This window comes from Carassius gibelio, chromosome B7 (genome assembly GCF_023724105.1).
Source record: "Carassius gibelio isolate Cgi1373 ecotype wild population from Czech Republic chromosome B7, carGib1.2-hapl.c, whole genome shotgun sequence".
Taxonomy (NCBI): domain Eukaryota; kingdom Metazoa; phylum Chordata; class Actinopteri; order Cypriniformes; family Cyprinidae; genus Carassius; species Carassius gibelio.
In genome coordinates, this window is record NC_068402.1 from 1,819,995 (window position 1) to 1,841,950 (window position 21,956).

General features: G+C 38.7%; 3 protein-coding genes across 5 annotated transcripts in view; 1 reads left to right on the forward strand and 2 right to left on the reverse strand.

The window, feature by feature from the left end:
• LOC127962241 (transcription factor p65) overlaps positions 1-475 on the reverse strand; it is an 11,651-nt gene extending 11,176 nt beyond the window's left edge. The window contains exon 1 of the mRNA XM_052561781.1: positions 335-475. Within this exon, the coding sequence (XP_052417741.1) occupies positions 335-341 (7 nt within the window). The 5' untranslated portion in view covers positions 342-475. The remainder of the gene's footprint in view (positions 1-334) is intronic.
• A 985-nt stretch (positions 476-1,460) lies between these two features.
• On the reverse strand, positions 1,461-6,356 carry si:cabz01076231.1 (calcium-binding protein 2). Its single transcript, XM_052561822.1, has 8 exons — positions 6,223-6,356; positions 5,510-5,554; positions 5,213-5,357; positions 3,821-3,851; positions 2,908-3,051; positions 2,715-2,824; positions 2,097-2,244; positions 1,461-1,992 (listed from the first exon to the last, which is right to left on the reverse strand). The coding sequence occupies exons 2-8, from the start codon at positions 5,545-5,547 to the stop codon at positions 1,964-1,966; spliced, it is 645 nt and encodes a 214-aa protein (XP_052417782.1). The 5' UTR covers positions 5,548-5,554; positions 6,223-6,356; the 3' UTR covers positions 1,461-1,963.
• A 3,263-nt stretch (positions 6,357-9,619) lies between these two features.
• On the forward strand, positions 9,620-21,573 carry LOC127962261 (uncharacterized). Of its 3 annotated transcripts, XM_052561810.1 has the most exons (14): positions 9,620-9,671; positions 9,959-10,069; positions 10,599-10,728; positions 10,992-11,154; positions 11,374-11,566; positions 13,328-13,402; positions 15,137-15,205; positions 15,295-15,348; positions 15,444-15,515; positions 15,972-16,077; positions 16,352-16,422; positions 18,846-18,944; positions 21,330-21,374; positions 21,473-21,573. In XM_052561810.1, exons 3-12 carry the CDS (start codon positions 10,611-10,613, stop codon positions 18,858-18,860), a joined length of 936 nt encoding a protein of 311 aa, XP_052417770.1. In that variant the 5' UTR covers positions 9,620-9,671; positions 9,959-10,069; positions 10,599-10,610; the 3' UTR covers positions 18,861-18,944; positions 21,330-21,374; positions 21,473-21,573. The 3 variants fall into 3 exon arrangements, with proteins under 3 accessions (XP_052417770.1, XP_052417771.1, XP_052417772.1); XM_052561811.1 differs by having other exon boundaries at positions 9,624-10,069; positions 10,581-10,728; XM_052561812.1 differs by having other exon boundaries at positions 9,624-10,069; positions 10,992-11,075; positions 11,385-11,566.
• The last annotated feature ends 383 nt before the right edge of the window (positions 21,574-21,956 follow it).

The following is a 21,956-nucleotide window of genomic DNA, read 5'->3' on the forward strand; positions in this document are numbered from 1 at the left end:
TTATCTGAGGAAGACTAACAAATCTGTCCCTCTTACACACACTCACTCAAACAAACACACACTCTCACTCTCTCACACACACACACACACACACACACACGCACACTCTCTCTCTCTCTCTCTCTCTCTCTCTCTCACACACACACACACCTGTAGGCCATAATGTGAGGCCATAACGGACAGCGTCGCGATCAGCGGAACGGAACGGAACGCCCGGTTGTCCGCCGAAACCAAGAGCAAAACTTCGGCGGCGGGACTTTCCCTCCCGCGCGGATACAAACAGGCCGTTCCAGCCGTTTAAAGGAGTAGCGCGGCGCCACAGCGCTCCACTTACCGTCCATGTCGCGCGTCGCTGCGGCTCGGGTTCTTCTCCGTCGCGTTTAACGCGTTTTCGCGCTGCAGGGTAGAACGAACGACACCCAGAACGACGCTGTTTTCCGCGCGCTCCCGCCTCGAATGTCGATGTGCACGCGCACGCGCGCGGTCATACCCGGATGACGCACTTACGTCGCCAACAAAACAACACAGAAGAAATGAGTCAAAACACACACACACTTCACCGCAGGAACACCGTCAGACCAACAGAGAAACATTACACAAGAGACCGCTCAGTCTACTTCAGATCTATAACTCAGCGGAAGATGACTAGGGGTCAAAGGGTCAGTTCAATCAATACATCAATAAAGATTTAAAGTTATCTGTAGAAAACAAGTAGATGAGCGGAGAACAACAGCTAACTCTTCTGAGTAATAATGTATAAGTTGTTATAAATGTTGAAAACTGAAATCGAAAACATTAAGTTTGTTCATAAGATCAGGATTTCCCAACAGAGGGCGCACAAACTCTGTTTATCACCAACTCTTGAAGTAAAAATACTAAAATGGTATTTTAATAATCTTGCAATATTTGTAAACCGCTCGAAAAAAATGCAGCAAAACATTTATGAATATACCACACACACACACATTAACGCCATAATTATGATTAAAAAAAATATGAGATACATTTTTTTTTTATGAAATGCTTAATCAATAATATAGTCATAATGTTGACTTTTCGTGCTGTATTAAAGCATGGTTTGGCAGAACTGGGCTTCAGACTCACATTAGTCTTTACGCTGATAACTGAGTGTTGTGTGGTGTGTGAGGGGTTAAACAGCACTGCTGCTCTGCTGTGAATCTGTGTGATCAGATGGTCTGAGCTCATAATCCTGCCTCTTCTGCTTCCAGGTAGAGGATAAGACTTCCTCTCGTATTCCTCCAGACTCTTTCCATGACACTGTCAGCTGATGACATCACTGTCAGACGGAGAGAAGAAGAGAAGAAGGTTTCCTCTGATGCTTTAGTCTCTGTGTCTCTCATCTCTCAGACGAGACGCTCCGCTTCTGTGCCATCTAAACATATTCAGCCTGAACTACTCAAAAAAACATGTTTAATGTAGAACACTTAGAGAAAATCTCATGCTTTTTCACACTTTTACTTTTTATTAACAAAACTGAAAAAATAAACTTGACACTTGATCAAATATCTATGCATAAAATTAGCTCTAAATACATTTACACATCAGATACATAAACAGTATTTTACATTAAAATCACAGTCATCTACATACTGCAACGCATTACTTTAACAAATCATTACAAATCCGCTTTTCTCGACCTGAAACTGAAGTCTTCTATGATCAGGAGTTTCTCACTGTCTCAGAAGTAATTTCCATGGCTTTTCCAGACATTCATCAACTCATTTCACAGAAAATACTTGGCAACCTCCATTCGTATATTTAAATATACAGATTTAAATTAGCATTAGTCCATACTATAGAGTAGAACAAAACTAGAGATGCATTTTCATTACAGAGATGACTGTGGCCCTGAATGATTGCACACAGTTCTAAAGATCCCAGATATTCCAGGTTTTCCCGTATCGTGCTGTCGGATCAGGAACGCTGACAGTAGATGAGGGTGTTATCGCACCGACAGCATCATCACAAACTCTGGAAGAGTCCAATCATATTCAACAACATCAGATCACTGCTCCCTCACGTCTCTGAATTATAAATGCTTATATTTTACACTGCGTCTGGAGCAGATCTCTCACCGTCGAAATCCACGGTTCCGTCTCCGTTCAGGTCCAGCTCCTTCAGGATCTCCTCCAGCTCTCCTTTCTTGAGTTTCTCTCCTAACAGCGTCCTCAGAGCCTCCTTCATCTCATCCAGAGAGATCTTCCCATCACCGTCAGCGTCGAACTGAGCACAAACAGCAAACACACACGCTTCATTCACTACTCAGACTAAACTGCTCGAATACACTCAGAGCAAGACATTACAGCTGGATAGGGTTAACAAAATAGAGTATACCATACTACAGCTGACTGATTGTTTTTTGTATTACAAGTTTTCTGAAATGTTATGTTGAAATATGCAAATGAGGCATCTAATTAAATCTGCACTAATGTGCACACACGTCCAGCTCATGAATCTGAACACTGAATGCACTCGGGCTTAAACCTTTCTTTGGTTTAGTAGCTTTTTCCAGAGGGGGGTTTGGATTTCTCTTGTGCTTTTTTAAAATAAAAAATACAATTGTGAAATATTTTTCTAATGTAAAGCAGCTGTTTTAGTCTTGATTGATTTTGAACTCTTTTGAACAGTGTATACTGTAGTGTAACCTGTGGGTCTATGGAGTGATTTATGAGGGTTTGTGGTTGTGTTTGTACCTGACAGAAGGAGCTTTTGAGCTCTTTGAGTCCCAGCATATCCGCCGTCTCCACCATCATCCTGGGGCCCATCAACTCACAGAAATCATCGAAATCCATCAGACCTCCAACTGAACACACAAAAACACCATGTGACCTGAGAGGCTGATATATGCTACTTGAGTTTATCATATCAGTGTGTACAGATACTGACGCCTCATCTTGATCTGCTGGATGATCTCCAGCAGCTCCATCTCTGTGGGCATGTAGCCCATCGTCCGCATGCACTCGGCCAGATCCTTATAGTTCAGATAGCCGTCCTGATCGTAATCAAACTCCTTGAATGCCTCTGCCAGCTCTGGAACACAGAGGTGTGATGTGATGATTTGAGATGATCTGTGATTTGATGAACTGTGATGTGACATGATAATTTGTGATGTGATGATTGAACTGAGATGTGAGGTTTTGATGATCTGTGAATGATGATTTGTGATTGGATAATCTTTGATGTGATGATTTGTGATTTGACAATCTGTGATGAACTGAGATGTGATAATATATGATGTGATTATCTGTGATGAGATGAATTGATGATATATGATGTGATGATTGATGTGATGATTTGCAATGTGATATTTGTGATTTGATGATCTGAGATGCAATGATTTATGATTTGATGATATGTGATGTGATGATTTATGATTTGTGATGTAATGATGTGATTGTCTGTGATGTGATTATTTGTGATTTGATTATCTGTGATGTAATATTTTAGGATTATTTGTGATTTGATTATCTGTGATGTAATATTTTATGATTTGATGATCTGTGAATGATTATTTGTGATGTGATGATTTGTGATTTGATGATATGTGATGATTTGTGATTTGATGTCCTGTGATGTGATGATCTGAGATGTGATGTTTTATTATATATGATGTGATGAATGATGTGATGTGATGATTTGTGATGTGATGATTTGATTATATATGATGCAATGACTGATGTGATGTAATGATTTGCTATGTAATATTTGTGTTGTGATGATCTGACATGTGATGATCGTGCAATGATTGAGGTGATGTGATGATCTGAGATGTGATGTGGTCAGATGGTGTGATACTCACCGTCTAGCTCTGGCTGAGACAGCTCTCGCTCCTGACAGAAAACACAGAGAGATCACATTATTTGTGTATGTGGTTGTTATAAGTGCTGGTGATCTGATCCGAATCAATCAGGACACGTTCAGATTTTCCAGTTTTACACGGCATAAATGCTGCTATTTTGATATTTTGTTGTGTTTTTACTCCATTTAACTCTTTTCATGTTGAATTTAAATACAATTGAAAATGTAAAAAAATAAAAATAAAAAAAAATAAACATTTCTTTCTAACTTTTAATCAGTTGTAACCTCACATCGGATGACAGCAACACAAAGAGAGACACTAAACTGAGTTCTGATGAGTTTTACAAACACTCTTAACGGAGAATAGAGTACAGATTAAAGGCAGAAACTCTCAAAGACTGGAAATAGAGATGGTGACTCAAACTGAGTATTAAATGAGCTTTTAATCATCGTCAGTTGATCTGAATATAAAGTTTGCTAATTTCACTGGGTAGAAAAAAAAATTGAGTTTGTCTATCAAAAAACATAAACGTTAAAATCTTAAATTATTTCCCAAGAATGGGAACAGATTTAATATTTCATATAAAAGTAACCTGAAACATTTAAAACAGATAAAAACTCAAACTTCACATTTAATTTGTGTTCAACACTACAAGAAGGAATCAGAAATGAACGGCAGACAGGAAGCACACAGACACATGTTTAGAGCACGAGTCAGGTCATGAATCGAACACCACCACTGTCCGTCCCATCCGCTTAAGCCCCGTTAAACCTCGTTAGAGTAAATGAAGAGTGACACTGAACTGCGTCATGGGCTATTATTACAGTCTGAGAGAGATTACAGGGGTTAACGAGCGTTTAACAGACCCACCACACACATCACGCTCTGAGACGCACAAAACACAAGAGTCAGGAGTAAAGACATTTCATCATGAAATCAGCAGAAATACTGGTGTCATCAGAGCAACATCTCAGCAGTGAACAAGCAAAGCATAGATGACTTACTCTGCTGTGTCATACTGCACGCACTGTCCAGAATAAAGATTTCAGCACAATTAATCACATCCCCACGTTTAAGCAAGGTAACTGCAGATATGTGACTAGGTTTGACATCAGTTATGTTATTGATATCTGAAGGTTGTTGTATATTTAGTGTTCATCATTATAAGGGATGACTTCAGTTCTGATCTGTTCATCACTCAGAGATATTAAATAACTTGGCATGTCATGGCCTTTTCTTTCTTTTTGGAGCCTGTCAGACTGTGATCACATGAAGCGATGTTAGAAAGCAGAGTGAAAGAGGAAGATGCCTGTATGTAGTTGTCGTTCCTGCATGAGTGATTGATTAAAGAGCTGAAGCAGGTGTAGTAAGAAGTGACGGAGTGTGAGATACCTGTCCGAAGACGCTGTTCAGCAGGTTAGTGTACACCTTGTTCATGGCATCCTCGTTGGATTTCTTGCATTTCTTCTTCTTGGTGGCGTCGCCGGACGCTGTCTTGCGGAGAGCAGATTTGGGGGCGGAGCCTTCAGCTGTTTGGCTGGATTTGGTGGAGTTTAATGAAGAAAACACAGATGTGTGAGAAACTAAAACACTGTTTCAAATACACATAAAGAAGAATGACTGAATCAGTCTGGGTTTGGACATTCTTCACCGTTCTTCTTTGGTTGAGGTCTAACAACGTTCCCTCACCTGTCTGTAGATGGAGTTCTGTCTGCTTTCTGGGCCATTCTACAGCTGTAGATGAGAGACACAGTCAGGACATCAGTATACGTGTGACCACTATGACAGCATCACCTGATTTACAGAAAAACAGTTCAAGCAATGACTTACACACAAACACTTCAGAAGTGTTCATCTTGAGAGGTTTAATAAACTACTGTCTCTGTGTTTGCATAGTCTAAATGTTTTTCTTGGCCATTTTCTAAAAGTTAAAAGCATTAAGATATATATATATATATTGTCCTACATATTGATCAGTAAAAACAAAACAAAAAAACATTCTGTTTGTCACCTAATATTCTAGTATATGAAGATATTATACGATTATGCTTCCTACTTCTTTTTGCACATGTATAAGCTTAAATTGCTTTGTATTTTATCCATTCTTTTGGTTTTATGTTTCAAATCAAATCAAGGTTGAAACTAAATATTTTAAGCTTCATAAAAGTACTCAATTAAGCTTCACTCTTTACAACATATAGTTAGCATCTATTTAGAAAGATATATTTTTTTCTTTGGCCATATAGGATTTCCCCCCAGCAGACATTCTGCGTTTGAAAAGCACCAATGTAATTTTAAAATCAAAAAATGACCGAATAAATCCATCCTAAACTACCGATTGAGTCTGAAACCACATTAAAGCTCAGTCTACACACTCAGACCTGGTTAAACTCGACACAAACCTCTACTTCACTGTCAGATCCCGAAGCAGATGAAGATGAAGCTTCTCCAGCAGAGACGCTGAGGATCTGAAGCTCCTGCTCAGTCTGTGCCTCCGTCTCTGCGTCAGAAGACTTTAAAGGTGATTAAACGGCTAAACGTGTCCAGATTAAAACAGGAAACACGGGTCCAGCCAAAGAAAACACCAGAAAGACCTGCTCTTGCAAAGGCTTTTGCAAAACCTCAACACAAGAAGAACAGAGAAGAGCAAATACAGGGACTGATTCAAACAGTTTTACATGCACCTGTTCATTTATTCAGTAATGATACTGGAGGTGTTAAAGTACACTAGAGTTCTCTACCTGAATAGGTTTATAAGTCAATGTCCTGACACTCCTTATTTCTCATGAACGTGTCTAATTGGGACAAAACTTTCTGTCTTTTATTTTTTTATTTAGTGTTTTAGGTTGTAAAGTACAGTGTAGATGAAACTTTGATTGAATAGAAAAACAGAGCAGATTTCTCAGTTATTGATTGATTAATGGACATTAATGGACTGAATGTGTCCTTATCTGTCTATAGATGGCGCTCTCTCAGATTTCTGTGCCATTCTGGAGTCAAACAACTGTTCCCAAAGCTGACCATCGAACATGTGTAGTGTGTATGATACAGTATCAACATCAGTGTCTCATCACGCTAAACTCGCAGTTAAATCTCTCACAGTTCATCAGTGAATGCACTCTGCTCTTTCTCAATCATTCTTTAACAATCGAGGACATCTGCTGAATAAACATGACAAGATTTGTAATGGTTCTGCTGGATACAGTGGGACTTGTATTGGTGTAATGGAAACTTTAACGGTCCCTATAGGTCTCTACTGGTCACCTTCTGTTGGTGGCTTGGTAAAACCCTACATCCTAACAGAACATGTCCAAAACACAGCACAGAAAACCTTTTTAAAATGCTTTTAATGGTTAAAAGCTGATGGTTTGTAATAGTATTTGTAGTGGAAACCTGCAATTGTTTTTATTGTTGTTTTTTTTTTAGCAGGGATATGTAGAGCTACTGAACCTCTGATGACGGGTGTGTGTGTGCTCGCGCGCTGTGTGTGTGTGTGTCAGTGTTGAGTACTCGAGACTCGGACTCGGTCTTGGACTCGGTCTCGAGACCGTATTTTAATGGTCTCGGTCTTGTCATGGACTCGTGTGCATTTTGACTCGGTATTGACTCGGACTCGAACATATTAGGAATCGGACTTATGCCCGAGTCCACTCGAGTCCCAATCAAAATATTTCATGATTATTACTGTATGTTAATGTTTATTTAAATTGATGTATGATTGACACATCCAATGACTGGTGATTTTCTTTTGACGTGAGACGTTAGGCCAGCAACACACTGGATGCATGGCGCAAGCGTCTCAGCTGCGTGGCGTGTCTGTTTTTAATTCGGCTCCCATGTTAACAGGTTAGATCTTGCAGACTGCCTGCGTGAGACGCGCGGAAAACCCGTGCATGCTAGAAATAGAACCGATGCCTATTTTTCACGCGACACGCGTGCATGTTGGAAGCGTTTCCAGGCAAAATATACTAGGAAAATATTTTTATATGTCATTTTGTACACAAATACATATTAATTCATGATATTTTGATATTTGAAAGTCTATAGGTTGACATAAATTCAGATATAAATGTAATTTTAAAAATAAATTAATAATGATCGATTTGCAAATATTGCACCTGTCAAACATACTCTATTTTGCCGTCAATACTGTTGACGGTGTCTTATCAGTAGGTGTGTAAAAAAATAAAAAAATAAAGTTGATATTGTTGTCATGAAGACAAGAGCCTGTTTTTTCGGCGGCCTCCCTCTATGTCACCTACAGCAGCAGCAGTGCACAAAGCGCCGCGTGCAGGCACGCTTCTGGTGTGTAAAGACACAGAAAACGCGAAGCAGCCACCACGTTTCTGGCACGCAGCAGAGACGCCACGCAGCCAGTGTGTCACCGGCCTTAAGTTACCCTCCTGCCATCCGCCTGTAGTGATCCCGCTTTCCAGAAAGCCACATTGCTACATTATTTCTCTCAACTGTGTTATTTTTACAAAGTAGGACAAAATGGTCACAGAAAAAAACAAATATTGTTTAATTAAATTATATAATGAATACAGACACAGACTGACTGTCTCAACACTAAACATCTCCCCCTCAAAAACAATGTCTGACAGAAGGCATTGAACTTATATGGCATTTCATCCAGCTTTCTTCCCCTGGCACATACACACTTTTGGATGAAATTTTCCTGGACAGTCACTCGGCTCTTGTGTGTATGCCCTCCATAACTAAAAAAACTTGGACTAGTGTGTATTTTACCCTGCATTAAAACGCACCATCCAGGGAAATTAGCAGTAGATTATCCGTTGCTGTTACAGAAAGTAATAAAATGGTAACTTTTGTCAGTCCCCGCTTCCTCTGCGCCAGTAGAGAGTGTTTTTAGTCGGGGTGGATTGATCATGAGACCACATCGTTCTTGGTTGGGTAGCAGGATGGTCTCCTCACTTATTTTTTTGAAAAGTAATTATGCCCACCTGTAATCTGTAAACAACATCTAAAGTGCACATAATCCAATACATTGTAAGGATATTAGCAGTCATTAGTTAAGCTTCAATGTTAAAAGTTATGTAAAAGCTGTTACAGTTGAACATTTACAGGTATAGTGGTACAGTAATGTTACTTGTACTAGAAGTGTTATGTGGAATTACAATATAGAGTCGTACAGTAATATTATGTGTGCTAGAAAGGTTATATGGATGTGTATAATGGTACAACGATGTTATGTGAAAATGAGCACTTAATATTGACAACACTTCATAATACTAATAAAATTACCTTTAAACCACATACTATGTGGCCCTTTTAACCTTTATTGTTTCCACCAAACATTTGACATACTCTTGAAGATTTCTTTAGGTCTTGTCTCAGACCCAATCTCTCTGAACTCGGTCTTGACTCGGACTCGAATGAGCCGGTCTCGACTACAACACTGGTGTGTGTGTGTGTGTGCTCGCGCGCTGTGTGTGTGTGTTGGTTTTTGTGGTTTACAAGGACTTTTGACCTGAATACGCACCAGCATTACAGGGACATTTGGGTTTATGAGGACAGGGCCCATGTCCTTATAATTCCGACAGTGTAGATGCCTTTCTCTATGTCCCAGAAGCTCCCTCTCAAAGTTTCGCGCCATGTCCTAATATACCACAAAAATCTGAAATTTTACTATACACTGTGTATCCTCTGAGCTCGGGAGTGCGCCCCTGCAGCCCGGCCCCGGTACTGCATCCGCGTCATCGAAAATTTGCATATTTTACACTTGTGTAAGTTTGGAGGCCGCTGATTGGCTAGATCGGCATCGGAAGGCGGGGAAACAAAATGGCGGCGGTGGGCGGGGCTACATTCTGCCGCTAATAGCGCCGTACAAGTAAGTTAATGCAGTTTGGTAATTATTTAAACATTTTTTGTAATAATTTATCGATTGTATTTAATTATATAAATGCATACTGATCGTGCAATTAAACATGTTCCTTAAATATCATCATATAAAGTATGAATGTGACATCAAAGCTGTAATTACTCGGTTTAATATCTGTAAATTAATGTAACGCTATTAATGTAACGTTTCATAGATGGTTATTTAAATATATAATAATTATTATTATTATTATTATTATTATAATTATAAATCCCGTGTACACGTGCTTTAATCAGCGAGGCAAGTGTGACTGTTTGTAACTTCCTGTTTGGACCGGACACAATCTGTGCACCTGAAGCGAAGACATCTGTGGTGTGAAGCTGTTGGAAACAACTATTATATGAAAGGTTAGTAATACTGCTGTTAAACCGTTTCTCTGAGAGCTTGTGGCTCAGTTTGGCTTGTTCGTGAGTGTCTTCAGTGCTCTTTAGAAAGCAGCTAGCGCGTGATGCTAATGGCGCTAGCGTGATTACTGTAAGTCTCGTCTATAAAGAGTAACATCAGACGAGACTCAGCAGTGCTTGTCAGTTTACATTATTTTCGTTCACAGTATAACTGTAAAAGTAATAGAACAGTCTAGCATCATAATAATCTGTTGTCATGGCTACAGTCTGAAGGGGAGGGGCAGTTCTGTTTACTATTATTACTGTTCAGCTTGGTTTAATTAATAAACTCAGAGATGTGCTCTTTTCACTTCCCAATATGTACTGTATATAATAGTTAAAGTCACCTTTATTTGTAGTGTGCTTTGTAGAATGCATATTGTGTCAAAGCACTTTTACAAAGATAACCAGTCAAAATAGTATATTCAGCATATGCTCAGAATACATCATATTCCACATATATTCTGTCCAACAGTTCTTATTGTTATTAAAGCAGACACAGAGGATGGCTGAAGGTGTGAGGCGAAGGAGAAAGCTGAAGCCCGTGGAGGAGGCCATACAGTTTTCACTTGAACAGAAAGACAAGAATGGACTCGAGGGCAGGTTCATCAGTCATCTTAAAGGTGAGGTAAATTAATTGATTGAGCCAAGTTAAAGGTATAGTTCACCCAAAAGTGAAGATTATGTCATCATATAGTCACCATTAGGTTGTCTCAGTCCTGTATATCTTTTGTTGGGCAAAATAAGACATTACTAACCATTTGATGGTTTGTAAATGATGACAGAATTTTCTTTCTATGCATTTAAAGTGACTCGTGTACTAAATCTGTCTCCGGTTGATGACGTGTGGTTCTCGTGATGGTTTCACCTCTCTGTTGTTGTTTAGGGAGGGGTGTGTTCAGCTGTACTGACTTTGAGAAAGGAGATTTCCTGCTGGAATACAGAGGAGACCTCATCAGCAAAGAAGAATGTGAGCGGAGGCAAAGAATATATCACGATGCACTTAAAGTTTTCATGTTTGAGTTTCGCTACAATGGAAAACTCCTCTGGTATGTACACGTGTTTGATCTACATGTTAACTGGTAATTAATTTACATGATTCAAAATGTGTCAGTGGAAATGTCAATGATTAGAGGTCATATTTTGCTATAATTATCAGTCATGTGTTTTCAAAGCTTGGTGATGAGTGTTAAATGATTGGTGATCACAGAATATGACATCTGCTGGTCCTAAGGTTTCAGTGCTGATATTGTCTGTCTCTTGTTTAGTGTCGATGCAGCCCGAGATGACGGTTCTCTTGGGCGGCTTGTAAACGATGACCATATTAACCCAAACAGCAGGATGAAGACGATTCGTGTGGATGGAAAACCTCACTTATGTTTATTTGCCACAAGGAGCATCTGTCCTGGTGAAGAGATCACATATGATTATGGTGATTCTGAGTGGCCATGGAGATGCACGGTACTGACACCTCTATACTGTCCATTCTGACTTATTGGATTATAGTAAAGTAAAGGTATTAAACATCAGTTGTTACCTAAGTTAATGTTAGTAACTTTTTATTTTTTACATTACATGCATGTACATTCCAGTATGTCAGGATGTGTGTATGTTTACACCTGTTTCATGAGGACCATCATAAGAACATAGTCTTAACATGGTCTTGATGTCACATTGTGTGTGTTTACACCTGTGTTACGAGGACCCTGTTTTATGAGGACCGTCATAAGAACATAGTCTTGTGTGTGTGTGTGTGTGTTTACACCTGTGTTACGAGGACCCTGTTTTATGAGGACCGTCATAAGAACATAGTCTTGTGTGTGTGTGTGTGTGTTTACACCTGTGTTACGAGGACCCTGTTTTATGAGGACCGTCATAAGAACATAGTCTTGTGTGTGTGTGTGTGTTTACACCTGTGTTACGAGGACCCTGTTTTATGAGGACCGTCATAAGAACATAGTCTTGTGTGTGTGTGTGTGTTTACACCTGTGTTACGAGGACCCTGTTTTATGAGGACCGTCATAAGAACATAGTCTTGTGTGTGTGTGTGTTTACACCTGTGTTACGAGGACCCTGTTTTATGAGGACCGTCATAAGAACATAGTCTTGTGTGTGTGTTTACACCTGTGTTACGAGGACCCTGTTTTATGAGGACCATCATAAGAACATAGTCTTGTGTGTGTGTGTGTTTACACCTGTGTTACGAGGACCCTGTTTTATGAGGACCGTCATAAGAACATAGTCTTGACATAGTCTTGATGTCACATTGTGTGTGTGTTTACACCTGTGTTACGAGGACCCTGTTTTATGAGGACCGTCATAAGAACATAGTCTTGTGTGTGTGTGTGTGTTTACACCTGTGTTACGAGGACCCTGTTTTATGAGGACCATCATAAGAACTTGGTCTTGACTTTACTGAAGAGTCCCAGTCAAGTCAAGACTTTTTTCTAAGAGAGAATGTAATCTGTTCCATTCTTTTAAGGACAAACACAATTATTTCAAGAACTTCTTGGATACCTTTATAGCTGCTGTGCCTTGTTCAGAGTTCTTTAGGTTCTTTAGACACTGATTCTACTCAGTTATCATTTAAAAATATGTGGTGATTAAATAAAACTGACTTTTTACCAACTCCTATTGCAAGATACTTAATCTAAATATAACAATTAGACATTTTCAATATCATATGGCCACAATGGGATGTGAATGATCCATATTTAGCCTTATATTTCATATCCACGCAGCCCAATGTCATGGTGATAACTAGGGTCTTCAAATACCTGGCTTTTGTCAAACAAAAGACACACTGAGATTCTTCGATCAAACATCAAGACCATGTTCTTATGATGGTCCTCATAAAACGGGGTCCTCATAACACGGGTCTAAACACACACACAATGTGACATCAAGACTATGTCAAGACTATGTTCTTATGATGGTCCTCATAAAACAGGGTCCTTGTAACACAGGTGTAAACACACACACACACCACCTGAAATACTGGAATATATATATATATATAAATAAGCATGTAAGGTAATACATACAAAATCATGAACATTAACTTGGGTAACACTTGAAAATTGAAATATTGATCTGAAATATTGTAATCTTACTTTTAATTCACATTGATAAAATATAAGCAAGATTATAAAATTTGTTTTATATCAGTATTTTATGTGCTCATTTATTGTCACAGATGACTAATTTGATGTTCTTTTCTAGACTCTTAGTGTGGTTGAACCGTCCACTCTTGAAGTCAACACACTGTCCCAGTCAGAAGACACAGACGTAGAGAAGGTACTGCAATTGATTGAGTGATTTTATTTTATTGTTATTTTATCGTTTTAATTTATTATTTTATTATATTTTTTGATTTATTTACAGTTGTGTTCAAAATTATTCAACCCCCTTGACTTGCAAGACAATTTGCTGTGGAGGATAACATTTTATGAAATCAATTTAACGAAGGCATCAGTAAAGTATTAGAGAAAGTTTGTTAATACACTTTTGAGTGATTCTGAGAATGGAAAATTGATGAATCATGATAAAATTCGAATTGGCTCTAAACATTCATGTTCAAAATTATTCAACCCCCTTTGTGCAGAATCTTTTATTCTTTAAAATCACCAATAAACACTGTCTGTAAGTGTTTAGAAGCTTCTGTCACCTCTCTACTACAGTTTGGCCCATTCCACACCTGAAAAAGCTTTCAGATCACTGATAATCTTTGGTTTCCACATTGCCGCTGCTTTCTTCAAATTCAACCAGATATATGAAATGAGAATTAAGCCTGGAGACTGAACAGGTCACTCAAGTACATTCTATGACTGATCCCTAAACCAAGCAGTAGTAGATTTGGATGTGTACTTTGGGATCACTGGACTACAGGAAAGTCCATTGATCATCAGCTTCAGTTTTTGCACCAAAGGCATAACAATTCTTGTCAAAATGGCCTGACACTTTAAAGAATCCATGATGTCCTTCATACAGTCATGATTTCCACTTACTTCTGCAGTAAAGAAACTCCATAACAGGACTGATCCACCTCCAAGTTTGACGATAGAGATGGTGTTCTTCTGCTTATGAGCTTTGCCTGTTTTGCAGCAGACATACCGCTGATCCATGGGTCCAAAAAGTTCCAGTTTGGTCACATCCCTCCATAAAACATTTGTCCAGAGCTCCACAAGTCTACACAAATGAACTTTAGTTAGTTCAAGTCTGCCTTTTGTTCTTCTTGATCAAGAGTGGTATTCATCAAGATGTCTCAACATAAAGGCCATACTTGTCTAGTGTTCTTCTTACACACTGCTTTGAAATGGTTTTCCTCCTTTCATCGGGTCATCTTGCAAGTCTTTGGCTGTACATTGCAGATTTTTCTCAGTTGCTCTGATTAAACATTTTATGATATTGTGCTTTTTCTTCCACAACCTCAAAGGTTTTCTGGTAAAACACACTTTAAGCTAAGAAATAAGGCTGAGAGCTGTGTCTCTAGGAACTTTCAATGTCTTGGAAATCTTCATATAGCCTTAGCCTTTCTAAAGTAATACAATATTTCTTCAATTTTGCTTTTGTGAGATCTCTTTTGATATTTTTGCTACTTAACTTCAACACATGCATGGGTTAACTGTATGTGTAACGGCTCAAGCTAATTCTGTTTTTAATAGAGTTTCTAAAAGCTTAATTGTGTTTTGAGACTGTTACATTCCCCACCATGCAAATAAGTGATTTAAAAACAGCAATGTTGAATAGGGGTTGAATAACTATGACATAGCAGTATTATTAAAAAATCTTATAACTCAAATATATTACATTATATATTGACAATATCACTTTTAATATTCCAGTGAACTGTTATAGATGCAAGTTTTATTATATCCTGGATCTTCAGAAAAGCTTGTATTTGTAAAGTACTGCAGTCTCTAGGTGGTTGAATAATTTTGAACACAACTGTATTTATTTATTTTGCTTTGGTAACTCATTTATAACATAATTATTTTATTTTAATTAAATTTTTTGATTTCATGTTTTCAGCTGAAAGTTGTCAGTGATCAGTCAGAGTTGGACTTCAGTATCTGTGCAGCCTCTGAAGGACTGGAAAAGGTAATTCATTATCAATTTGTACAGTCCCTGAATCCTTTGTCTGCAGTACGATGTTTATTTATTTTTTATTTCTGTTTCCTTAATTTCAGGTGACTCTGAAGAAGGACCAGTTACTATTGGATGATCAGGACTGTGTTGAGAAGGTAATTAAATGTGCATTGCATATTTTATGAAATGTTAGATTGATGTTGCAAGAAATCATCTCTACATAAGTCTTGCTTTTTTTCATTGTTTTCAGATGTCACCTGTCAAAGAGCATGTGTGGAATGAGGAGCAGAGCTTTTGTGCCCCAGTTGAAGGAGTTAAGGAGGTATTCACATGTTTCGGATGAACTGTTATTTCAGTGCAACAGTGATTGCTCTGAAGTCCATGTCTGCATGAACTGTACACTTTGCTGTTACTAAATGCATGTATTTAGTGACCTGTTTTCACTTTCAGTAATATTAGTCGATGTCTGAATCAGGGGTGTCCAGACTCGGTCCTGGAGGGCCAGTGTCCTGCAGAGTTTACACCGGCCCTCCAGGACCGCTCTAAATGTAGATTTGTAGTAATATATTGACCAGTACCTTTTAAGGTCTGTAACGTAAATGTTTTTAATGATTGTAAGTGATCTTATTAACTAAATGACCACAACTTCCCTGTCATTAAAAATACATTAAATTATTATTGAAAGACAATGCAGCTCGTAATGTAGTATCACATGTATGTTTTAGAATCTTTCTTTGTTGCTTTAATTTAACACTCACTGATGTTTTTTTCTTCACAGGTCTGCAGACATGTTGTGGTCACTTCAGCAATATCAAGCATGGATAAATGTGCTGAATGTGTGGGACCTGTTGCAGCTCTCAAGTGGATTGGCCTGAGATGTAAATGTTAGTATGGTCATTTGTACTCTATACATCATGACATTTCTATTTTTATCATTTTAGTATCACTAATCAATGTTATGAAGTCAGTTCAAAATGGTATAACTGTTGAGTTTGGCAGTAGGAGAGAAGGAGATTTCAGACCATTGCTAATGCACAGATATGTAATACCATTAATAATAATAGGAGTGTTACATTGTTTTCACCTTATTCTACGTTTAGGCATAGCATCTCGTGTTAGCGGTTGAACGTGTCCTGACATATGACATTTCTTTTATAGTGTGCTCCAGTTTTTGGCATAAGTCCTGCTATCTGAAGCTCCATGAATGGGATGGAAGACGGTCATTGTGTGTAAGAAAATATTTGATTTGATACATTTGTTCCATATTTTTGAGTTATCGGTGCTGTAAATTAATCATAAATATTTTGACAATAGGAAGTAAGTTCAGAGGAAGATGAGCTGTCAGATGAGGATTACATACCTCAGTCAGAGTCAGACCATCAGTCAGACAGTTCAGATGAGTTGACAACAAGACCAGCACGTTACGACCAAGCTAAACTCTTAGATATACAGGAAGCTGCGTCATCTAAGTTTAGTGAACATCTGAGATCAGATGTAACTACCCTGAATGTGTCTAAGGGCAAAGGAAAAGGAGTCCTGAAGGTCATGGAAGCAGCAAGTGTGTATGATGAGTCTGATTTAATGTGTCATGAGGAGCAGTTTACTGATTTTGAGACAGACAGTGAATCAGACTTTCCCAGAAAGCAAGACTCAGTGGTATGCAGGTCAACAGATGTGCTTATGTCATCACCTCAATCACACAATAGTAAGCTTTTGAATTCAAAAAGCACAGTAACATTGAGAGAAGAGAGGGAACGCAGCATGGCTGGAGGTGATCATTGTGTGCAGTCACCAAAAATCTCCTGTTCAGCAAATAGGAAGAATTATTGTTACATCTGTGGGAAACCTCAGTCCAAGCTAGCGCGCCATTTGAAAACTCATATGGCTGAAGTTGAAGTTGTTCAGGCTTTGTCACTCCCAGTTCACTCAAAAGAACGTAAAGCAATGCTGCAAAAGCTCAGGAACAAGGGCAACTTTCAGCATAACACTGACGTTTTACAGTCTGGAGAGGGGGCTCTTAAAATAAAACGAGCACCAAAAAGAAAGTGTGATTCAAAGCAGTTTTTGCATTGCATGTACTGCAAAGGGTTGTTTGTACGGAGAGATCTGTGGCGTCATTTAAAAAGATGTCCCTCAAAACCAGCAGCTGACAGTGAAGAGCAAGGGAGGAGGAGAGTCTTGGGCCTGGCATCTATGGCAGAGTCTTCATTCAGTCAGCACATATCACAAGGAGTTTGGAAACTCTTAGGTGTGATGAAGCAGGATGACATTTCCGCTGTGGTCAAAAATGACCTGAGTATTCTTCAGCTTGCACAGTCGTTTTTTAACAAACATGGTCATGACCCTACCAAATTTGAGTATATTCGACAAAAACTCCGTGAAGTTGGAAGATTGTTGCTGACTTTGCGTAGACAGTTTTCTGTGTACAGTCTTGAAGAAGCTCTGAAACCTGCCAATTTTCATAGACTTATTCGAGCGGTTCAAATGGTGTCTGGCTATGATGATGAGAGCCACTGCTACCAAAGCCCAAGCCTTGCCCTGAAACTGGGGCATTCGTTGAATAAGATTTGTGAAATCATTCAGTGCCGAGCACTGATGTCTGAAGACAAGGAATTGATCTCATCAACAGAGACCTTCAAAAAGCTCTACTCCTCAAAGTGGTCTGAGATGATCTCACACACTGCTTTGGTGACACTGAATGAGGCCAAATTTAACAAGCCATCAACACTTCCCTTCACCCAGGATGTCCAGTCTCTTCATCAGCTCCTTGAGAAGACTGCAGATACTGCTTTTCATAAACTACAAGAGACTGCATCTCCTCAAAGCTATGCAGAACTGGCCAAAGCAACACTCACCAGAATCATTGTTTTCAACCGCAGACGTGCAGGAGAGGTCTCTAAAATGCCGCTGAAGGCTTTCAATGAAAGGGACGGCACTTCTCTCCATGAAGATGTAGCGATGGGCCTGAGCAAGTTTGAGCAGAAACTCTGCAGCCATTTCAGTCGAGTTGAGATCAGGGGGAAGAGGGGAAGAAAGGTTGCGGTTCTTCTCTCTCCTGATATGGTCGATGCCCTGATGCTACTGGTCAGCAGGAGAGGTACATGTGGAGTGCTAGACACTAATACTTTCTTGTTTGCTCGGCCAAACTGCCAGAGTTACTACAGAGGCCAGGACTCTCTGAGGGTATATGCAAGGGAATGTGGAGCTCAAAATCCAGAATTTCTCAGATCCACTCATCTTCGCAAGCACGTGGCTACGCTCTCTCAAATCCTAAACCTGAAAAACAACGAGTTAGATCAGGTTGCTGATTTCTTAGGGCATGACATCCGTGTCCACCGTGACTATTACAGACTGCCAGAAGCCACTACTCAGCTTGCTAAAATATCAAAGCTACTGTTAGCCATGGAAAAGGGCTGTCTTCCTAATCTTCAAGGCAAATCCCTTGATGACATTGAGATTGAAGGTACGTCCATCCTAGCATGTTTAGCACAGCGGGTCTTTTAAACTCACAGGGAGGTTTAAGAAAAGTAATCTCTGAAATATGTCTTGTGTCCGTTGTCATTAGGAATGGTTTATAAATGGTGTGTGATTGTGTTATTTCACTTCTGAATGCAGATGTTTTTCATGTTCTGAGTTTTATTTTTCATTGAAGATGAGATCAACATGACCGATTCTGATGACAGTGATCCTGAAGAAAGTGAATCTGATGATGAGGCTCTTGCTGGAGCTGCGGGAAACTCCAGTAATGCTGGTATGTGTCACCTAAGTTTTTTTTATTTTTAAATCATCAAAGTCGAAAATTATATTGGGTAACACTTTATTTTAGGGTCTCTAAACTACAGTGGTTTGAAAGTGTTGGCCCCCTTCCTGATTTCTTATTTTTTTGCATGTTTGTCACACTAATGTTTCAGATTATCAAACAAATTTAAATATTAGTCAAAGGTAACAAATTTAAAAGTAAACACATGCAGTTTTTAAATGAAGGTTTTTATTATTAAGGGAAAACAAGATCCAAAACTACATTGCCCTTTGTTCAGAAGTGCCCCCCCCCACCTTTGAAACTGGTTTATCACACCTGAGTTCAGTTTCTCCAGCCACACCTCTTCACAGTTAAGAAATCTCTTAAATAGGACCTGTCTGATAAAAAGTCAAGTAGACCAAAAGATCCTAAAAAAACTAGACATCATGTCGACATTCAAAAATATGCAGACACAAATGATAAAGAAAGTAATTGAGATCTATCAATCTGGAAAAGGTTATACAGTTTTGGGACTCCAATGAACCACAGTGAGAGCCATTTTTCACAAACTAAAAAAAGTAAAAAGTTTATTTGATTAGTGTTTTTTTACGATACAAATCATTGCAAAGCAACTTCACATAAAATTAAGTTTCTACACTATTTAGTAGTAGCTTATAAGTGGTGACTGTCAGTTTATGTGCATATGACAGGAATCAGACATAATCAACCAGACGATGAAAACTATTAACAGCAATTATAATGTGATTGCATAGTAAGCAGCAATATTTGTTAGTTCTGTATGTTGGTTCAGTGTTAACATCATCTGAGTTCCTCTGAGGGGTCAGCATCATCTCTTCTCAGGTGTTCTGGATCCAGACTGGAGCTTGTGTAAATCCTAGTTACCACAGGATGTCAATCCCAGCAGAAACAGAGAAACACATAGAGACATCATTAGCATAGCTGCTGTTCCAACCAAGTACAATTAATTAGTTTAACCCAAGCTAAATTTGATCAGATACAACTGCAGTCACAAATTATGAGATGCATTATTGCTAATTGAAAAATATGTTTTTAATCTAGATTTAAACATAGAGAGTGTGTCTGAACCCCGGACATTATCAGGAAGGCTATTCCAGAGTTTGGGAGCCAAATGTGAGAAAGCTCTACCTCCTTTAGTGGACTTTGCTATCCTAGGAACGACCAAAAGTCCAGCGTTTTGTGACCTTAGGGTGCGTGATGGGTTGTAGCGTGGTAGAAGGCTAGTTAGGTACGCAGGAGCTAAACCATTTAGGGCCTTATAGGTAAGTAATGATAATTTGTAACTGATACAGAACTTAATAGGTAGCCAGTGCAGAGACTGTAAAATTGGGGTAATATGATCATATTTTCTTGACCTCGTAAGGACTCTAGCTGCTGTATATGGTGGTGGTAGTGTCATGGTCTGCTTCTGGACCTGGAAAACTTACTGTGATAAATGGAGAAATCTGCTGTTTACCAAAAAATCCTGAAGGAGAATATCTGGCCATCTGTTGTGACCTCAAGCTCAAGCAAACTTGGGTTCTGCAGCAGGATAATGATCCAAAACACACCAGCAAGTCCACCTCTGAATGGCTGAAGAAAAACAAAATGTAAGAGTGGCCTGGTCAAAGTCCTGACCTGAATCCTATTGAGATGCTGTGGCGTGACTTTAAAAAGTTGTCCATGCTTGAAAACCCTCCAATGTGGCTGAATTACAATTCTGCTTAGTTGAGTGGACCAAAATTCATCCACAGCGCTGTAACAGACTTTACATTTAATTGGAAGTTATCGCAAACACTTGATTGCAGTTGTTGCTGCTTAGGGTAGCCAAACCGATTATTAGGTGTAGGGGCAAACATTTTTCACACAGGGTAATGTAGTTTTGGTTTTTGTTTTCCCTTAATAATAAAAACCTTCATTTAAAAACTGCATGTTGTGTTCATTGGTTTTCTTTGACTAATATTTACATTTGTTCGATGATCCGAAACATTAAAGTGTGATAAACATGCAAAAAAATAAGGAACCAACACTTTTTCACACCGCTGTAGTTTCTTATTAGTGTGCGTAGTAGTAGTAGTAGTAGTAGTGGTGGTGGTAGTAGTAGTAAGCACTTATTAATAGCTTATTTTACATGACCTTATTCTACATCCCTAATCCTACCCAATACCTTAATGTAACAACTATCTTATTTACTTTTAATAAGCAGAAAATTAGGAATTTGAGGGAAAAGTTGTAGTTAATAGTGTTCCCTATTATAAAGTGTTACCTTGTATTATATTAGTCCAGAATTTATAACAGGATATTACTAAAATATATATATATATATATATTATTTATTTATTTATTATTATTTTTTTTTTAATGACTGATTGTCTGCAGGTGTTCAGAAGATGCCCATTGAGAGCACCACTGAACTTCCTGAAGGTACCAGAGGTTTAAATTGCAATGGCACCATCAATGTTGCAAAGCACATGAGCTCTCGTAGAGTTAGAACTCACTAAAGTATGTATTCTTCTGTACAGAGAGTGAGAGTGAGGCAGAAACTGAAAACCCACGGAGAGGGCAGAAGGTGTCCTGGTCAAACGCTGAAGTTACAGCTGTAATGAAACATTTTAAGGGCCACATAGCTAAAGGAAAACTGGCCACACTGACTGAATGCCAGCAGTGTAAATCTGCTGAGGATCCTGTTTTGGTGAGACGCAGTGCACAGAACATAAGGGATTTTGTAAGAAATCGAGGAATTAGCTTAAAAAGGAAAACCCAAAGCAAGTGATGTTACAGTACATTTTGTGTGTTCTTGATGCCATTCAATTAACATTAGCACTTTGGCTGTTGTTTTTATTTCCCATAGTGCAATACTGTTACTGTACAATACTGCCAGCAATTCATACGAATATCTCCTTGTAGAAATCGAGGTTGACTGTTAGTTTGTCAAAAATTACAAAATTGTGTCAATTTCTCATTGATTTTTGGATGACCTGTCCCTTAAAGAGAATTTAACTTCCA

What these genes read in the sequence shown, in the direction of transcription:
- si:cabz01076231.1 (XM_052561822.1), bottom strand. Translation starts at nt 5,547, where the DNA reads ATGGCCCAGAAAGCAGACAGAACTCCATCTACAGACAG. An exon ending in AGAACTCCATCTACAGACAG is followed by an intron (nt 5,358 to 5,509) that starts GTGAGGGAACGT and finishes CACCAAATCCAG; the next exon opens with CCAAACAGCTGAAGGCTCCG. An exon ending in CCAGCAGATCAAGATGAGGC is followed by an intron (nt 2,825 to 2,907) that starts GTCAGTATCTGT and finishes TTGTGTGTTCAG; the next exon opens with TTGGAGGTCTGATGGATTTC.
- LOC127962261 (XM_052561810.1), top strand. Translation starts at nt 10,611, where the DNA reads ATGGCTGAAGGTGTGAGGCGAAGGAGAAAGCTGAAGCCCGTGGAGGAG. An exon ending in GTTCATCAGTCATCTTAAAG is followed by an intron (nt 10,729 to 10,991) that starts GTGAGGTAAATT and finishes GTTGTTGTTTAG; the next exon opens with GGAGGGGTGTGTTCAGCTGT. An exon ending in AAGACACAGACGTAGAGAAG is followed by an intron (nt 13,403 to 15,136) that starts GTACTGCAATTG and finishes TCATGTTTTCAG; the next exon opens with CTGAAAGTTGTCAGTGATCA.